Genomic DNA, 19084 nt, shown 5'->3' on the forward strand with positions numbered 1-19084 from the left:
TCAAATAAGTGAAATTTGCTAAATGTAAATATAATTGTGTTTGTCGCGTGGAAAATATTTGAGCTTCTGTCTTTATATTATTGTGGAAGGCTGAGATGAATCTCGTGGTTGTCTATTTTTTTTTCCTTGTGTTATCATTCCGTCTGATATTCATAAAATGCCCGAGATCTGAACCACAGATCATTTGTATAGAGTGGACACACACTCTTTATGCATCACACTGTATGTGTTTGTCGGAAAATCCAAATTATCGAATGCTTTGCTTTGACATCTCAATCATTTGAGCTCAACAACAAATTCCTTGAATTTTTCTGATTCTTCCTGTGAAATTTTGAGAAATTCCGAGTTAAATTGAACAAGAAAATACGTGTTCTTTTGAATAATATATTCTTTCTTTTGTGAGAGAGACACACCTAATGATCCACTGATAATCAAAGATATTATCGCCATCTTGATGAGTCAGTTTTCTTGTTCCCGCACGAACGCGAATGCTTCCCGTACATGTAAAAGGAAGATAAGATTCCTTTTCTTTTTTTCTCTTTCTCTCTCACTTGTTCGTAATCTGTTGTATATTTTTTTTTATACTTGAAAAGCCGATTTTTCGCCTTTTGCATATTCTGAGTCGATGGTTTTTTTAAAATAAGGGAAACAAACATTTTTGTTAACCAAGAGTCAAATAATTTTGAGACCGTGTGAGTTTTTCAATTTTAAAAATTTATATATTTTTTTTTTCCTTTTTCTCTCCACTGTTTCCAATGCTTTGAAGGAAAAAAAAAAAGGGTTGTGTTGTAAAATATGTTGAGGAAGAGAAACTTTTGAAATAATGTTATATATGCTTGAAGTTATTCTCTGTCATCGAGAAAGTGTTGAATTTGAATTTTTTTAAGAATTTCCTTTGTTTGGATTTAAATTTTTCGGCATGTCGCGAAACAAGAATATTTATATATGATGTCGCATATCGTTGGAAAGCTAATTTTTTTCTCCACACAATGATGTTAATGTTTTTTCATTTTGATGAATATTTATGCATTTAATCCGGAAATCTTATATTGAAAATTATTGTTGTAATTATAAACTTTGCTGAAAGCCGTTCATTTTCTTAAATCGACCCCGTATTGAGAGAAGATGTTTTTCTTTTGGTTTCATGTTTGTGTTCGCGCCTCGTATTACAATTGGGTAAAATTTTGGATGACGCAGTTTGCGCGACGAATTAGAGGGTGCGCTTTCTCAAGCCCCGCCCATCACTCAATTTACATATTATCACTGAAAAACTTTGGAGGCGTGCAGTTCATCGGGACCAGTTGCACGAGAAAGCGTGGTCCCGCCGTTGAAGAATCCCCCCCCCCCCACGTAACTTGAAGAGCCCCTGAAACTCAAATCCCAAGTCAAGTCACTCAAACCCCATTTAGTTCTGAACTGCCAAAAGTCGTAATATTTTACTTGAAGATGTAAGGAAAAAAAAAAAAAAACAGTATGAAGCATCGTCTCTTTATATCAGTTGCTCCAAACTGATCCAGGAAGGAAGGTTTACTGTCATGCCAGAAAGATGAAGCCCAGCAGCTGTCTCTTGCAGTCCAGTCTAAGGATGCTACTTCGTCCATGTCCACACTACCCCGAGTGGTAGTACAGATGGAGAACTTTGATGCTCCGACATCGTAAAGTATGTGCACGGACCGTTGCTTCAGCAGATACAGAGGACATTAATCGTTCAATTCGCCAAGCAGATTCGCCAGTCAAAGGATGACTTATGAGAAAACGAACTGTCCGTACTGAGTGTTCAAGTTAAAGGGAACTGTTCATCGAAATCCGGTTGTCAAGAATGAAGTGACCTTAATATGGGAGATAGTGAGTAAATTTTCTCTTACAAATTTTGTTGAGTGGTCAGGAAAAGCCAAACTGCAGTAATATTTAGTTTCTTGTCTTTTGCAATCAAATAATTTTTCGATAAGTAAAGTAAGGTATTTCAGCATCGTTTTTTCTTTTTGGTATTTTGTTTTTGGTTATATGAATTAAGAATTAAAGAACCTAATGTGCATTTAGACCTCTGTGTGTTGACATATTATTTTTTTCTTTGTGACGTAATTGTCACATTGGTGCCGTGACAAACTCGAATCTGAGTAATTATCTTTTCTCCTGAAGCTATTCTAAGATATGCATTTGTGTTGCATGAAAATAGAAAATATTCTGCTCTCTTGTCAAGTAAAATACTAATTAAATGTCACACACACAGAAATTTTATTTTGGAGGTTAGCTATGAAATATGTGAATATTTGGTGTGCCTATAATTGAGAAATTTCATGTTGGTATAAGGAGGATACAATTTAAGTACATAGTGATGTATATATTCATATGTACAGGTTATGTTGATCGAATTCTTTAGGGGTGACCTCTCATTTGATGCACAAATAATTGTTTTGGTTCTACTGCTAGTTATTTTTCCTTTGGTAAACAGACATACACACACAGTGACTATGGCACAAGCACAGGATCCACAAACCCTGTGGCCTATTTTGATGGGTGCATATAACAATTTGCCCATATTTTCAGGTACAGCTGAACCCTCAGCTCGTGAGTTATTTCGTTGCATTGGCCATGCAACTGCAATTGGCAGGGTGGAATGCACCATAGAAAAAACATTGTACTACAGAAGTGTGCAGGGAAGGTGGCTTCGCAAAAAAAGAAAAAAAAAATCTGTTACCAGAAGAGTAAACACCTCTATGTTCTCCGTCGTTTTCATGTTCACACTAGGCATGATGTGTGATTGCAAGAATTCCATGCAAATTTTTCTCTTTTGTGTGTGTGTATAATCGAAAAACAGAATTTTCCAATGTATGCTCAGGGTTGATCTCATGAATATTCGCTCAGTATTCTTTTTCTTTCGTACACAAAAAGCAATGTAAGTGCTGTCTCTCTTTGGAGGATAATGTTGCCCGATTATACCTTTTCAAAATGGAAAAAGACCATAAAGTCTGTGTATAAAATAAAAAAAAAATTTTGAGTCAAATCTTTCAGAAGGATAGACGAAGTATAATTTTTTTCCCTTGTCCTGTCAAATGGACGTGTGGTCAATCCGAACTCTCACTCTCTAGTACAAACTTTCATGTAACGTGAACATTCATTGATTGTTTGTATATCATGAAACGGCATGTCTAGACATGACAAATGTCGTAATGAGAATACAAATCATTGAAGTGTTGTATAAGAATGAAATGTTTGTCGCAACTCTAATTGGCTCTGTTGTATCATAAGCTGATGCTGCGACCATGGTAACCATTATCAATTTCAACCAGTTCACCGAGTCACAGCATCCCTTAAAGACTGCAATTGAAAAACAATTTTCTTCATTCTGTGTGTATCATATCATAAAATTGTCAATGTAACAATTTGCATTTGCCTGACCACTGAGACAAAATGGAAGGGGAAATTGACTCACAAATGTATAATTTGTCACAATGTAACATTGAAAAACATGTTTATTTAGTTTGTATAACAAATATCATTTGTTTATAATGTCAGCAATCGAATATTAATCATATGTGTTGTTGCTTGAGTATTCCAGGAAAAAAGAGAATTTTGTGATGACACGTAAACATAAGCAAGTATGTCGAGTATGATTGAGGACAATCAAAAGAATCTCAGAAGAAGTCGGTTTGTAGATTTAAAGTTTGTTCATTTGTTGTATCTGTGAAACACCAGATCCTTTTTGTTGTATCTGTGAAACACCAGATCCCTTTTGTTGTATCTGTGAAACACCAGATCCCTTTTTGTTGTATCTGTGAAACACCAGATCCCTTTTGTTGTATCTGTGAAACACCAGATCCCTTTTTGTTGTATCTGTGAAACACCAGATCCCTTTTGTTGTATCTGTGAAACACCAGATCACTGTTGTGTATTGATGATTTAAGTATTTGTACGTTGAGAAGTAGTAGTTTCGTTTTCATTGATGTTGTCCTTTCTTTTACGTTAGTTTCATTTTCATGGTGTGTTGGTTTCGTTTTCATGATGCGTGTGTAGAGTCCGAAGCATGGACAAATTCGTTGAATCGAAGTCATATTTCGATGGTATGAGAAGCAGTATAGAGGTAACACATTGGAATAACTCAGGTGACACACTTTGTATTTTGTTCGTCTGTGTGGACATTGTCTTCATCTCTTGTCCCCAAATGTCAAATGAGTCATGGTAACGTTTGCGATTGTTCTTTCTTTTGAAACACTTTGAACTGCCAGGAAACTAAATCACTCAATCATTTTCTTTCTTTTCATCAAGTACTGTGTCACATCATTGAGAGTAGATCTTGACATCTGTTTTTTTTTATAGAGTGTTTTCTCTAAAAATTTTCCCTGCGGTAAAATTTTTTTTCCGAAACCGTCGGTGATGTCACGGTGGGAAAAGTAGGACACTTTCCCCCCCTTTGACAAATAAGCCTGACATAATTTTAACCTAGAATAGTCATGAAAAGTAGGACACTTTCCCCCCCTTTGACAAATAAGCCTGACATAATTTTAACCTAGAATAGTCATGTCAAATAAGTGAAATTTGCTAAATGTAAATATAATTGTGTTTGTCGCGTGGAAAATATTTGAGCTTCTGTCTTTATATTATTGTGGAAGGCTGAGATGAATCTCGTGGTTGTCTATTTTTTTTTCCTTGTGTTATCATTCCGTCTGATATTCATAAAATGCCCGAGATCTGAACCACAGATCATTTGTATAGAGTGGACACACACTCTTTATGCATCACACTGTATGTGTTTGTCGGAAAATCCAAATTATCGAATGCTTTGCTTTGACATCTCAATCATTTGAGCTCAACAACAAATTCCTTGAATTTTTCTGATTCTTCCTGTGAAATTTTGAGAAATTCCGAGTTAAATTGAACAAGAAAATACGTGTTCTTTTGAATAATATATTCTTTCTTTTGTGAGAGAGACACACCTAATGATCCACTGATAATCAAAGATATTATCGCCATCTTGATGAGTCAGTTTTCTTGTTCCCGCACGAACGCGAATGCTTCCCGTACATGTAAAAGGAAGATAAGATTCCTTTTCTTTTTTTCTCTTTCTCTCTCACTTGTTCGTAATCTGTTGTATATTTTTTTTTATACTTGAAAAGCCGATTTTTCGCCTTTTGCATATTCTGAGTCGATGGTTTTTTTAAAATAAGGGAAACAAACATTTTTGTTAACCAAGAGTCAAATAATTTTGAGACCGTGTGAGTTTTTCAATTTTAAAAATTTATATATTTTTTTTTTCCTTTTTCTCTCCACTGTTTCCAATGCTTTGAAGGAAAAAAAAAAAGGGTTGTGTTGTAAAATATGTTGAGGAAGAGAAACTTTTGAAATAATGTTATATATGCTTGAAGTTATTCTCTGTCATCGAGAAAGTGTTGAATTTGAATTTTTTTAAGAATTTCCTTTGTTTGGATTTAAATTTTTCGGCATGTCGCGAAACAAGAATATTTATATATGATGTCGCATATCGTTGGAAAGCTAATTTTTTTCTCCACACAATGATGTTAATGTTTTTTCATTTTGATGAATATTTATGCATTTAATCCGGAAATCTTATATTGAAAATTATTGTTGTAATTATAAACTTTGCTGAAAGCCGTTCATTTTCTTAAATCGACCCCGTATTGAGAGAAGATGTTTTTCTTTTGGTTTCATGTTTGTGTTCGCGCCTCGTATTACAATTGGGTAAAATTTTGGATGACGCAGTTTGCGCGACGAATTAGAGGGTGCGCTTTCTCAAGCCCCGCCCATCACTCAATTTACATATTATCACTGAAAAACTTTGGAGGCGTGCAGTTCATCGGGACCAGTTGCACGAGAAAGCGTGGTCCCGCCGTTGAAGAATCCCCCCCCCCCCACGTAACTTGAAGAGCCCCTGAAACTCAAATCCCAAGTCAAGTCACTCAAACCCCATTTAGTTCTGAACTGCCAAAAGTCGTAATATTTTACTTGAAGATGTAAGGAAAAAAAAAAAAAAACAGTATGAAGCATCGTCTCTTTATATCAGTTGCTCCAAACTGATCCAGGAAGGAAGGTTTACTGTCATGCCAGAAAGATGAAGCCCAGCAGCTGTCTCTTGCAGTCCAGTCTAAGGATGCTACTTCGTCCATGTCCACACTACCCCGAGTGGTAGTACAGATGGAGAACTTTGATGCTCCGACATCGTAAAGTATGTGCACGGACCGTTGCTTCAGCAGATACAGAGGACATTAATCGTTCAATTCGCCAAGCAGATTCGCCAGTCAAAGGATGACTTATGAGAAAACGAACTGTCCGTACTGAGTGTTCAAGTTAAAGGGAACTGTTCATCGAAATCCGGTTGTCAAGAATGAAGTGACCTTAATATGGGAGATAGTGAGTAAATTTTCTCTTACAAATTTTGTTGAGTGGTCAGGAAAAGCCAAACTGCAGTAATATTTAGTTTCTTGTCTTTTGCAATCAAATAATTTTTCGATAAGTAAAGTAAGGTATTTCAGCATCGTTTTTTCTTTTTGGTATTTTGTTTTTGGTTATATGAATTAAGAATTAAAGAACCTAATGTGCATTTAGACCTCTGTGTGTTGACATATTATTTTTTCTTTGTGACTTAATTGTTTCGGTTAAAATGCTCTAGTACATATTTATTCAGGAGAATTACTCACCGATACACAAAGGGTTATTGCGGACACGGTAACAACTCAAAAATGGTACCCCACTAATATGATCACCAGGCCAAAAGTTTTCTTTCTTGGAGTACTGTCAGCTTAAATAGTACTCAACAATCTTGCACCACAACAGTTCTACTGTATACATTGTCATATTGTATACATGTGAATAAGTCAATGGATGCAGTGACAGACTTCAATAGCTCCAGTATTTATTAACATTTGAAATCACAATTGTAATTTGCAATGCATTGTGCTGAATGTGAAAATTAAGCAGAAACAAACATGTGTACGCCTGTAGAAAAGAAAAAAATTAAGCTGGAATGTTTATTAAGTTAGAATTCTTCATCTCCCTCGTCTTCACCACCTTCAGTCGAATCGATTCCAACTTCCTCGTAATCTTTCTCCAGGGCTGCGAGATCTTCACGTGCTTCAGAAAACTCCCCTTCCTCCATACCCTCTCCAACATACCAGTGAACGAATGCTCTCTTAGCATACATCAGATCGAACTTATGATCCAATCTGGCCCAGGCCTCTGCTATTGCTGTTGTATTCGACAGCATGCAGACTGCACGTTGAACTTTGGCGAGATCACCACCAGGAACAACAGTTGGAGGCTGATAATTGATACCAACCTGAAAAAAAATACAAATGTTTAGATATAACACTTTTTGGAAATTTGTCGGCGTCATTACATAAATTATTCACTAGGGTTACTGAATATGAAAAATACCTTGAAACCAGTTGGACACCAATCAACAAATTGAATTGTGCGCTTGGTCTTGATGGCAGCAATTGCAGCATTTACATCCTTCGGAACAACATCCCCACGATAAAGAAGACAGCAAGCCATGTATTTTCCATGACGGGGATCACATTTGACCATCTGATTTGCTGGCTCGAAACAGGAATTGGTAATCTCTGCTACAGTCAACTGCTCATGGTAGGCCTTTTCTGCAGATATAACCGGCGCATAAGTGACGAGAGGGAAATGAATTCTCGGATAAGGTACCAAGTTTGTCTGGAATTCTGTCAGATCAACGTTGAGAGCTCCATCAAAACGAAGGGAAGCAGTGATCGACGATACAATCTGGCCAATCAAACGATTCAGATTGGTGTAAGTGGGCCGTTCAATATCGAGGTTCCTGCGGCAGATGTCGTAAATTGCTTCGTTGTCCACCATAAAAGCACAGTCTGAATGTTCCAAGGTGGTATGAGTAGTCAGGATAGAATTGTATGGTTCAACAACAGCTGTTGACACCTAGCAAATGATTAAAACATTGAATATATTTTTGCTCATATTAATTGAAAGTAAAATACATTCACAAGAATAAATTGTAGGTTTAACTCATTTAATGGCACATTCAGCTGAAATACAAGGTTTCAGGTATTACAAAATAAGGGTTAATTTTTATAGCAAGATTGTATTATTCATTAGAATTTGGTACCATCACGATTGATACAATATCATAGCTGCCAACTTTTGAAAATGAAAATTCGGGATATTTTTGCGTGAACCTGTATTTTATGCTAAAACCACTCCCTAATAAAAACTAAAAGGGATTTTTTCAAATAAAAAAGGATTTTCCACATAAAAGTTAAAGCATTGGGGAATAAAATCCCTACACAAAAACAAGTGAAATTGAAGGCCAAAACTTCAAAATAGTGATCTAAAAAAATATGTTCAATCAGAAACACTGAACAAACATTCTGCGCGAATGACAACAAAATCGGAAAATGAAGGGAAAAAAAGCATCAATTTTTGAAGAACAGACTGACATTTGCTTGATGGTTTTTTCATTTCACATGAGTGATGATGGTAGGCTTTCCATGTTTATGTCCATAACACAACTTGTACAAAAAGAAAAAGTCTGCCCTTTTCTGGAACGTTTGATGAAAGGAAATTCATCGGAATAAGTATCTTTAAAATTGATTAAATATGTTTCTGCTTATCAGTATTCATGTTTTGTTATATCGCACATACGTAACTTCAACAAAAGAAATTAACCATATGCGCATCACTATAATCTTCAATTATCCAGGACTATTGGCTGCTAAGCTATTTCCCTGCATGATAAGACAAACAACTTTCTTGGTGCCCTCAGAGGGTTTGTAAAATGGTGAATTTCCCCATTTACGATGTTTGACGTCATTTCGAAAGGAAAAAAAGAGGCTTCATGCCCCACAAGAAATTCCTTAGGGATTGTTTCCATAAGTGGGGATTTTTTAAATGAAGTAGAGAATTTTAGGGACAATTAAGGATTTTGTGATTTTCGTAAAAATTCAGGAGATTTAAGAACTTTTCGGGAGGTCGAGGGATGAAGCTAAAATTCGGGAGATTCCCGGAGACTTGGCAGCTATGCAATATCAATGATAATCTGCTTTATACACAAATTTCAATGGCTGCAGTATTAACAGATTTGTTCCAAGCATGTCTCAGGCATAATAGCAATACAATTCGACACCCCAGTAACAATAATCGAAACCAACTGATCAAATATACAGTGAAACCTGTCAAAGATAGATTCCGGACAAGACAAACCTACTATGAATGGAATCAAAAGAAAGATGTCAATCTTTTTCCAAATATATCCCCATTTCCCATTCTGAAAGTTTTTAAACCATTTCATATGAAAATATATGGAAAATGGATTGAAAAGGGGGGGGGGGGGAAAGCCTATGCCTTCAGAACATGCGTTCTATAAAAGGCAGGAACGAGCATCAAATTGAAGTCTAGACATTCTAGAAGCTTATCTTTTCCACCTGCATATTTCAGACAAGGAAATGAGCTGACCAAATCACAAACAGATGGGAGAAACACTAGAAATTAAAACTAATGGGTTGGGCCAACACCAACTTTTAATAGACTGGTAAGCTGGTGTGTTGGTTGTGTACATAATACAAAATAGGATCTCATATCTTTATAAATTCTCATTTATCCAATTTTGAAGCTGTTCACTTTAGCTTTCGGTTAATGTTTTTTTTATAGTGCATTTACATTTAAAAAAAAACTTACCAACTTTTGGGTAATACGATAAACAAATTAAACAATCTTGTATGGAAACCTAAGGAAAATAATCTTTTGGCTAATGAGATATTCAGGAACGAATTATCTTCATTAGCCAAAAGATAACTATACCATGTCTAAAGGGGAAAAAATTTAGAAATAATCGAACAAATGTTTTCCAATTATTTTAAAGTGAAACATGAATTTCGGTTTGCATTAGTTATTTTTGCTGTGACATAAATTCCATATATTGATATTTAAATGACTGACCACATTTCCTGGGTCCCTGAAACTTAGGGTGATGAGAAAACAGTCTTCAACTAGTCTAAATTAAATCACAATGTAACCTCATTCACATGGCTCAAAAGTTAGATTCAGTGATCATGCTTGTATACAGGCAATTCCCATGAAATTGACTTGCCCCCAGCAGTAACATCAGAAAAGACAGGCTTTTTTCCGTCATTCTATTTATATTCATTTCTGAAAAGTTACCATTCTGCTTTTAATCTTTTCATCAGATTTTTTTTCAAGTTTGCTTGAACAAATATTCATTTGTTAAGGAACGTCGTTTTTCTCCTGGCTGTCCCCAGCCCAATTTTCAAATTTAAAAATTATAACTTTCTATCTTGAAACAAAAATATATATTTTGTTTCTAAGATTGAAAATATACAAGTCTTAACTTTCTGACTTATAAAAAAAAAAAAAAGACAAAATTATGAATTTTTTTTTCAATAGCTTATAGCCAAATGAAAATTTTCCCTTGCTTTCTCCCCCTATTAATGACATTTGGAAAGCATTGGTCCTACAACACCAGTTGCCATCTATAAAATTTTATGTTAAGAATAATCACTTGAGCCACTCAAACCAATTAGAATTGTAAATTCACAAATTAAATTTATTCAGGAAAGTTTTACTAAATGTCCTTCTCCTGACTTTGTTTTTTGTGAAAAATATATAGTCATGCTTAAGTACAGTCTAACCTCGCTAGTGCGTCACCCAGTTAACACGTCACTCCGCTTACCGTGTCATTTTTTGGAAGTCCCAATTATCCTCAGGCAGGAATTGGCACAGCTGTGTCTCACTCCGCTTGCTAAGTCATATTTTTGCCCTCCCAAGAGTGACTCATTAACGAGGTTTGGCTGTATTTGCAGGGTTCAAGTTCCAGAGATGTGAACGCGAATATAGAAAAACAATCATAAATGACACCATAAACTTTTATGGCATCCCTTCTATGCCCTAATTGCTAGACGCTGTACTCAATGTCATACACGGGAAGGAGGGTGTTAGAATTCTACCCCCTCCCCCAAGGGGAAGATTGTTATTTTACAGGAAAAAACCTCCCAGAAAAATTTTTTATGCACACCTATGGTTGTACCAACATATAGTTGGGATCTTCATATTAAAATTTTGAGCTTGCCCTTTTTTTAAAAAAACTCATTAAATATGTGAAAAAAAAGGGTAAACTATTAAGCAACATCACACAGGTCGGAAACATATCCACAAATTGAACAAGAAACAATTGTCAATTTTGATTTAGTTGATGTTAAATGATCCTTTGGGTATGCATTGAGTGAATTGAAATGTCCACAATATATGTGATACTGAAATGCCACCACCCATTCATTTTGATGGGGAGGGAGTCTCATGAATAAAAGCACTTCTCTACAAAGAAAAAAAAATTATGGCAGATTTATGGCATTTGTATCTTTTGCTTGAAGTTTATTTGTAGTTTAATTATTAATGTTTAAATTTAAGCAATTAGAAGAAAAAAGCAGTTGGGTGATGTGAAAATATATTTTCTAAATGATTAGCAAGATTTGCTCTACTAACCAATGTCTCCCCTGATTTGTAAAGCCCAGTTTCACAAATGCATTCAATAGGTTTGGTGCATATATACGTTGACAAATGGATCAATATTGTGATTTAAATATGAAATAGATATTTTAATTTGAATACCAACATATTGGTGTTAGCCTATATTTAGAAGTAAATATTGACCACTAATAAAGATGAAATAATTCTATAAAAACTAACCTGAGGTGCAGGATAAATAGCAAACTCCAACTTAGATTTCTTGCCGTAATCAACTGAAAGTCGTTCCATCAGCAGGGAGGTGAAACCAGAACCGGTGCCGCCACCAAAGCTGTGAAAGATGAGGAAGCCTTGGAGACCAGTACACTGATCAGCCAATTTACGGATGCGGTCAAGCACCAGATCAACAATCTCCTTACCGATGGTGTAGTGCCCACGAGCATAATTGTTAGCAGCATCTTCCTTGCCTGTGATCAGCTGTTCGGGATGGAACAGCTGGCGATATGTCCCGGTTCGAACTTCATCAACTACCGTTGGCTCCAGATCTACATAAACAGCTCGAGGGACGTGCTTACCAGCACCAGTCTCGCTGAAGAAGGTGTTGAAAGAATCGTCTCCACCTCCAATTGTTTTATCGCTTGGCATCTGACCATCTGGTTGGATTCCATGCTCAAGGCAATACAACTCCCAGCAGGCATTGCCCATCTGGACTCCGGCCTGGCCAACATGGATACTGATACATTCACGCATGATTAGCTACCAGAAAGATCTAGGGCGAAAAAAGTAAAAAATAAATTTTATAGGATTATGTATTTTTCTACATCTACTTTGAATTTAAAAATTTTGACGCACATGGGGGAGGGGGGGAAAGACTAAAAAAGGCTGTGATACGATACTATTCGATTTCACGTGAACTAGAATTAAATGTAAGTTAGACATGTACAGAGTCGTTCCCAAAACATAATTGCAATTTAATATTAATTACAACTATACAGGGTGTTCTGTTAATGGACAGACAAACTTAAAGGGTTGTTATTGACATAGGGGCAAAAAGTACAATGGAACATGGTGTCGCAAACCATGTTGTGGGTTAAAATCATGAAAAATGCACGCAGGCCCCAAGTGCAAAGAAGAAATGGGGATGGCAGTTGATCGCTAAATGAGTTTATTGCCCATATGTGACACAAGCAGCGTCACGGTACACAAGCTGGGATAGGATCATGCGCTGTGTACAACATAAATTAATGCTATTACGACAGTAAGCACATGTATCAGCTAGTTGTCTGTTTCAATGAATATAGTGATGGCTGGCTTCACTAACAAGGAATTCACCGATATGTATCTGATTTACGGTCAAGCAGATTGTAATGGCAGCTTAGCACAGCTGATACCAACAGCAATATCCGAAAAGACGTTGCCTGCAACATACTATCTTCACCATCTGTTATACTTTGCCTCCACAGTTCAATTCCAATCCGTCTTTTTCCTATATGGGATCATCTTAAATCACTTGTTTATACGACACCCGAGGATCTCATAGCGCAGATTGTCGTCGCTACAGCAGACATCAAAAGCATACCTTGTATATTCGAGCGCGTCCGGCAGAGTTTAAGCTACATCTGATTTTTTCTATGTAAAATGTAAAAGAATCTTACGATGCAAAAAAAACACAGCAACATAGACAAGTTAACGCTCGTTATCTGGCAAAGTTTCTAAACTAACATTCATAATTCAACGGACATGTGCTTTTTACTCAAAATGATTTTTTTTTTTCACGAAACACCAGGATTTGATGCAATGACGATCGACTATAGTAATTTCTGTTGCTTCCAGTGACGACCTTATTTTTTGAAAACGGAAACTGACCCGCATTTACACTTTAAAGCTGAAAAACCATTGCAAACCATCTTTAGTAGCACAATCACGGATATTATCGGGGCTTAGCAATGGAAAGTCAGATGAGAGGCCAATAGTTTACAGTAGAATAAACACTCTTGTCAGAAAAAATTTCGCGGCAAGCAGGAACAAATTTTTTTTGCCATCCTTTCCGAAATTCTGGGCATACTGAAGCAAAATTTGCTATTCTGCACAGAAAAATTTGAAAATACATTATTGGAGCAGGATGGCACAAGATGTTAATTTTGGCACAGTGTGACGCAATTTTGCAATGCACAGAGTTCCCACCCCCTGGTATAAAAACCAGCCTGCCATTCGCAAGATTTGCAAATAAATTGTAGGTCCTGGCCTAATTAGCCCACATGTGAAAAAATAACTGTGGTGCAACAAAAAATGATCAAAAATGTTTTCAATGCGATGAACAACCAATATCGCTTATCTCATCCAAAATACCCATCATCGAAATCAGATAACATCATTTGCGGCTTGGGTTGCTACAGCTAACCACACATTGGCAAAGAAAAAATTAAGCTAACTTGGTGATGACCCCATTACAGAATTCGTATAATTTTGACCACCTACATTACTTTATTATAAAAATTGTACTGCACTTTCAATGAAGACTAATGCACCAAAATCTAAAAGATGATTGCTATGAACAAGGCCTGAATGTGGTTGCCTTAAAAAAAAATCTTGAGAAATGACTGAAAAAAAATAAAACATGCTCTTGAAAAATTGGTTATTTTGATGGTATTTTTCCAAGTTTATAGGATATGTTCAAAAGTTGAAAGTTAACAGTATCAAAATCATGTTTAAATTTTTTAAAGTTTAGATTTCATCCAAAATACTTCTAATACACGAGTTATAATTCATGAATCGTCAGGCTCTCCACAAGGGCGGAACTAACAGACTCCAGACAATATTTTTTTCCCACAAGAAATTCACTATTGAGAGGCAGATTTTTCATCGGACCAGGAGCCTTGTTGCTAGATGTAAGGGCCATGACCGGCGTATTGAAAGAAGCCCCCCCCCCCCACAGTAAAAAAACTAAAAATTAACACCCCCCCCCCTTCACTCAGAAAATCATGTGTATGTCTATGGTTAAGAAACCAAAAAAAATCTTTAATTTTCCAAGAAAAATTTGAAAAAATTTTCATATAAGTGCTGAATACGATCAGTTTCTATACAATATTTGGATAATTTCTATTGTCAATAAATTTAAAAAGTGGAAAAATATCCTGCAAATGCCAAAAAATACCCACAATAAAGAAAATACAAAAGATTACAAACATCAACATCTCTATCCTGGCTATGACTGAAAATATATCTATTATAAATACATGAAATGAATTTTATCTGTCTGCCCGTCTAGGTGAGTGAGTGCATGCAATTATCAGTTAATTTATACAGATTCTCTATATAGAAACCTACAATTTCAGATAGTTACCAAATTTTACATATATTTAACATGACCCAAATTGAACGATAGACTACTTTAAAAGTTTGTCAGAACTAGGCAAATTCCCAAAATGGGCGAAAAACTGTCGGGCAACAATGATGTTTTTTGGATCACGTGATATTTTGAGGGACATAAGATAACCAATATGGCGACTCATTCCTGTGTGATTCATGAAAGAAACAAATCTAAAATATAAGAATATATAAAGAAACAGAAATTAATCTTTTTTTCTTAATAGGAGCTAGAAGTTCCGAATTTTTTATCTGCCCATTTTCCCTTCAAAAAATACTTGATTAAAGCTGCGGTTCTTTAATGTAATTTAAAATGGGCCCATAATTTTAAAACATCCTAAACTATATGGATAAGACAACATGGAGACATTAATTCTCACTTTCCCACTTTAGAAGATATAAACAATTTGAAATAGTTATTGCATGAATACCCATCTCAAAAGTAGGTCTAGCTCGTTATTTTGTATTTAATTTTCTAGGCTTCGTATCTCTCAACGAGCTCGATATTTCGAAAACCAAAGATTCAATTCAATTTTTAAAATCATTGATGTGGCGGAAAACACTATTTAATTTCTACGCTAAAATCTGCAATTTTAACATTGAGCTCTATGGGGATCATCCACTGTATGTCCCTTAATAATAATGCTGATGATGATTATATGTATTCATTAAGTCTCATGGTTCCTGTGCCTGAACAATAGCTTTCGGAACGTTTACTCTGGTTTCAAATAATTCATTTTGAACATATACATACTTTCATAATGGCTTTTTCAATCCTCCCAATAATTAAAGAAAACCCAAATAGCACCAGGTATTATAGTCTTATATTTGCCATATTGAATGGGTTTTGTGCATTTTAATTCACTGTAATTTAAAGTAGCTTTTCATTTCCTGTCATTGCAGATTTTGACAATCAAAAACTGCTCAGTTTTGATATTGTATTTGCTTACATGAATTTCTCATAATTTTCTCTAGAAAACAGTCACTCAAATTGCAAGAACTAAAGTATATTTCCTTCTTCTACAATGCATGCCTTTAAGGTTTCCCTTTAAAAAGAAGTTTCAACTGAAAGATTTTTTATATCACTAAAAATATCTGAAGCATTGACATTTGTGTATTACATACGAGGGAAAAGGGAAATTAGTGTTTTTTGAAACTTCTGTTACGCGAAGGGAGATAAAAAGGTGATGGAATGTTTATGACAGTCAAGAGAACAGGGAGGGAAACAATATATTAGACTCAATCTGACCATGCACTAACCAGGTCAAATAATGTGACATATCCAGTCTAGCATGTACCGGATTAACAAGAGGTTACTACATTCACAATTAAATACGCAAAAGAAAATGTGCTGCGAGATTACGATATTTTCTCTTTCAAAAGTTTTATGCTTGACCCCCTTTTCCACTGGTTTTACAGAACCACGTAATTCAGAAGATTTTTTTTTTTTTTTAAACAAAGGAGGAAAAAAAGTCAACTTGTACGATTCAAACACAATTCCTTGATTAAATACACAAATATAAAAGTTTGTAATAATTCTGTATGCTGGAGGTAAAAGACCACATCACAAAAGGGATTTTACAGAACACTTTAATGTTTTTCTATGGACCTCTGTTTTATTATATACCAAAAAAATAGGATTTAGTGTTCTACACCTATGTTTTGTGTTTTAACATGAGTAATACAAATTAATAGCGTTCTCCTAATATTGATTCCAGTCGATGGCGTACGCGGGGGGGGGGGGGGGTGTTTAGGGTTCTAACCTCTCTCCTCTCCCCGAGCCAAGATTATAGCGTTATTTTCAGAAAAAAACGCAACACCCCGATAAAATTCTGGGTACGCCTATGATTCCAGCATATAGAATTATAAAATTGTTCAAAAACCTAAGTAATAATTTACTTTCAATTTCACCTGCTCTCCCGGTTTAATTTAAAATGGGGCATTGCGACATTCAGCTTGACCAATGACGTTGCAGCATGACGCAGCTGCAAACCAATAGAAAGTTAGTTCCACCACGCCCAATTTTTTTTTTTTTTGGCGCGCGTTACCGCTTTGATAAAGAAATGGCTCCTATACACGATGAATGACTCAAATAAGTCGTGATAACGAATCTAATCGAATTGATATTAATAACGTAAGCGCCCACTACCGATATTGTTTTTATCAATTTCTTACAAATTAATACACGAAACTTTAGCATCCGGCAATATCTACTACACTGCTGGCATAACGGTTTCTAAATGTCCTACATTGTAGGTTTTATTACTAATTGTTACAATTTAATTATGAACCCAGGTACGTGTCACCGTACAGAGTACTGTACAGAGCAATCGAAAGTCTAAGATAATCGACAAAAAGGAAATACGGTTGAAGCAAGTTTAGATCTAGTTACGAGTCACAGAATTAGTACACTAATTCCCAACCCCTAGAGCAGGGCCACGAGGCTCTGATCTTCTCGGGCCACGGGCTCCTCTAGTGAATTCATAGCGCAAACAAAACGTATCGGAGCCCTGCCAAGCCCACAATGTGAAGTCAAAGAAAGATGCTGAGAGGGCGATGTTTAACTTACAACGTAAAGCATTTAAAATGAACCCATACAATCGAATGTCAAATTCGAAGCGTTAGAATGAGAAAAAATTCCGTTAATTTAAAAAAATGAAGCTAAAGTATTTCATTGCACCGCCGCAACCAAAGCTGTATTAATCTCGAGCCGCTTTGACCGCGACCCTCCCCAACGGAAAATCTTCGAAATTCGTTATTACAATTTAAAAATCTAATCAACGGTAATAAAATAAATCGTAAATGATAATAAATCGGAAATCTTGAAACTTACCGTCGACAAAAAGAAATCGAGAGAGATTTTAACAAGCAGAGGAGTGGTACGAGTAGTGTAACGAACCTCGCCCAAACCAAAAATGAACTTTCGAAAAGCGTTGCCAACTAGTAAGGAAGCTTCCCCTGTGGTGACGTCAGGTAAAGGAAAACAGACCACATTTTACTGCAGTCGCATGTTCCCTACTGCGCATTCACGCGATGTCCAATCAAAATCGCTTCCTTATTTCAAATTTGCACTTTTACGTTTAATAGATTCTTTTTGATTAGTCGAAATGAAAGACGCCGTTATAACGTATGTCTGACTGAATCATTATTGATTTTTAGGCAAGGGAGTGAGTAAAAAACACGCAATATCCTGGCGCAGTCTCAATGGACTGAAATTATATGTAGAAAATGTTTTTGTATGGTTGTCAGGTAAAGATATGAAACAATGCTTCCCTCCCCAGGCCCGTCATTAGGGGGGGGGGAGGCGGGTCAGCCCTCTCGGCTTTAGAAAATACACTACAAATGGTATATATATTCATACATTGAGACATGTTCTTCCCCTCCCTCGGAAAAATTGAGAAACTTGGCCCTTCCAAGTTTAACAAACGTTTCACCCATCACCGATGTGAGTTGGCCGCGATTCAAATAAAAAATATATTGAGGAAACTAGTTGTGTGCGCATTTTGTATTTTAGCTTCTCCGAAAACTTATCCCTCCCAAATACAATCAGAAACAGACAATATGGAAAAAAATTGGACCCATTGGAACAGGGCTGTTACTAAAGGGGGGCCAAAATTTAGGGAAGCAGCAGTTTTAGGTGGGTACAAAGAACGTCGTCACAAACTACATAATATTAAAGGTATGGGAGCGGCAAAAATCCTAGTTACGGCCTTGTATTGGAAGATGAGAAGTGAAGTGAATGAACTCGTAGGTGCGGGCAGAGGCGCCGACATGACGAAAATACTGGGGGTTGAAAGTTGCTGGTCACCCCGTATATACGGGACTTTTAAACGCATATGCAGAGAGAAGGTGCGTTGCATTGTTATTTTCAGAAATTATTGGAGGCTCAAAGGGTCTCAGCCACTAGCTTTCGGCAACCTATGGGTGCGGGCATCTTCCTTGATGTAGTCTCATCCCGTATGCGGGATCGACAAATATACTTTTCTCCCCGAGAAATTTCGAGTTCTCATCCGACTAAAAGCATTTAAATTAACAGATATTGGTTGAATATAGCATGTACAGGGAATTTTCTTCCGATATTTTAATTTTTTGACGGAAATATTTTTTTTCTAATTATTGGTTGGCTTGCCCCCCGCCCAATAACTAATGAGTATACAATGGAACGCAAACACCCTCCTCCTGCACACGAGCTTGACAGTCCCGTATATACGGTACGACAGGCAGCTTCCAACCTCCCCAAATG

General features: G+C 36.2%; 1 protein-coding gene across 1 annotated transcript; it reads right to left on the minus strand.

Moving 5' to 3' along the window:
- Positions 1–6851: 6851 nt before the first annotated feature.
- LOC149064645 (tubulin alpha-2/alpha-4 chain) lies at positions 6852–17758 on the minus strand. The gene is made up of 4 exons (XM_089254942.1): positions 17675–17758; positions 11698–12244; positions 7390–7917; positions 6852–7291 (listed from the first exon to the last, which is right to left on the minus strand). The coding sequence occupies exons 2-4, from the start codon at positions 12223–12225 to the stop codon at positions 6992–6994; spliced, it is 1356 nt and encodes a 451-aa protein (XP_089111068.1). The 5' UTR covers positions 12226–12244; positions 17675–17758; the 3' UTR covers positions 6852–6991.
- Positions 17759–19084: the final 1326 nt, after the last annotated feature.

The sequence above is a fragment of the Pholcus phalangioides genome, unplaced genomic scaffold, assembly GCF_987345545.1.
Source record: "Pholcus phalangioides strain wild (caught in Gottingen) unplaced genomic scaffold, Ppha-v1.0 ptg000042l_1, whole genome shotgun sequence".
In the NCBI taxonomy this organism is placed as follows: domain Eukaryota; kingdom Metazoa; phylum Arthropoda; class Arachnida; order Araneae; family Pholcidae; genus Pholcus; species Pholcus phalangioides.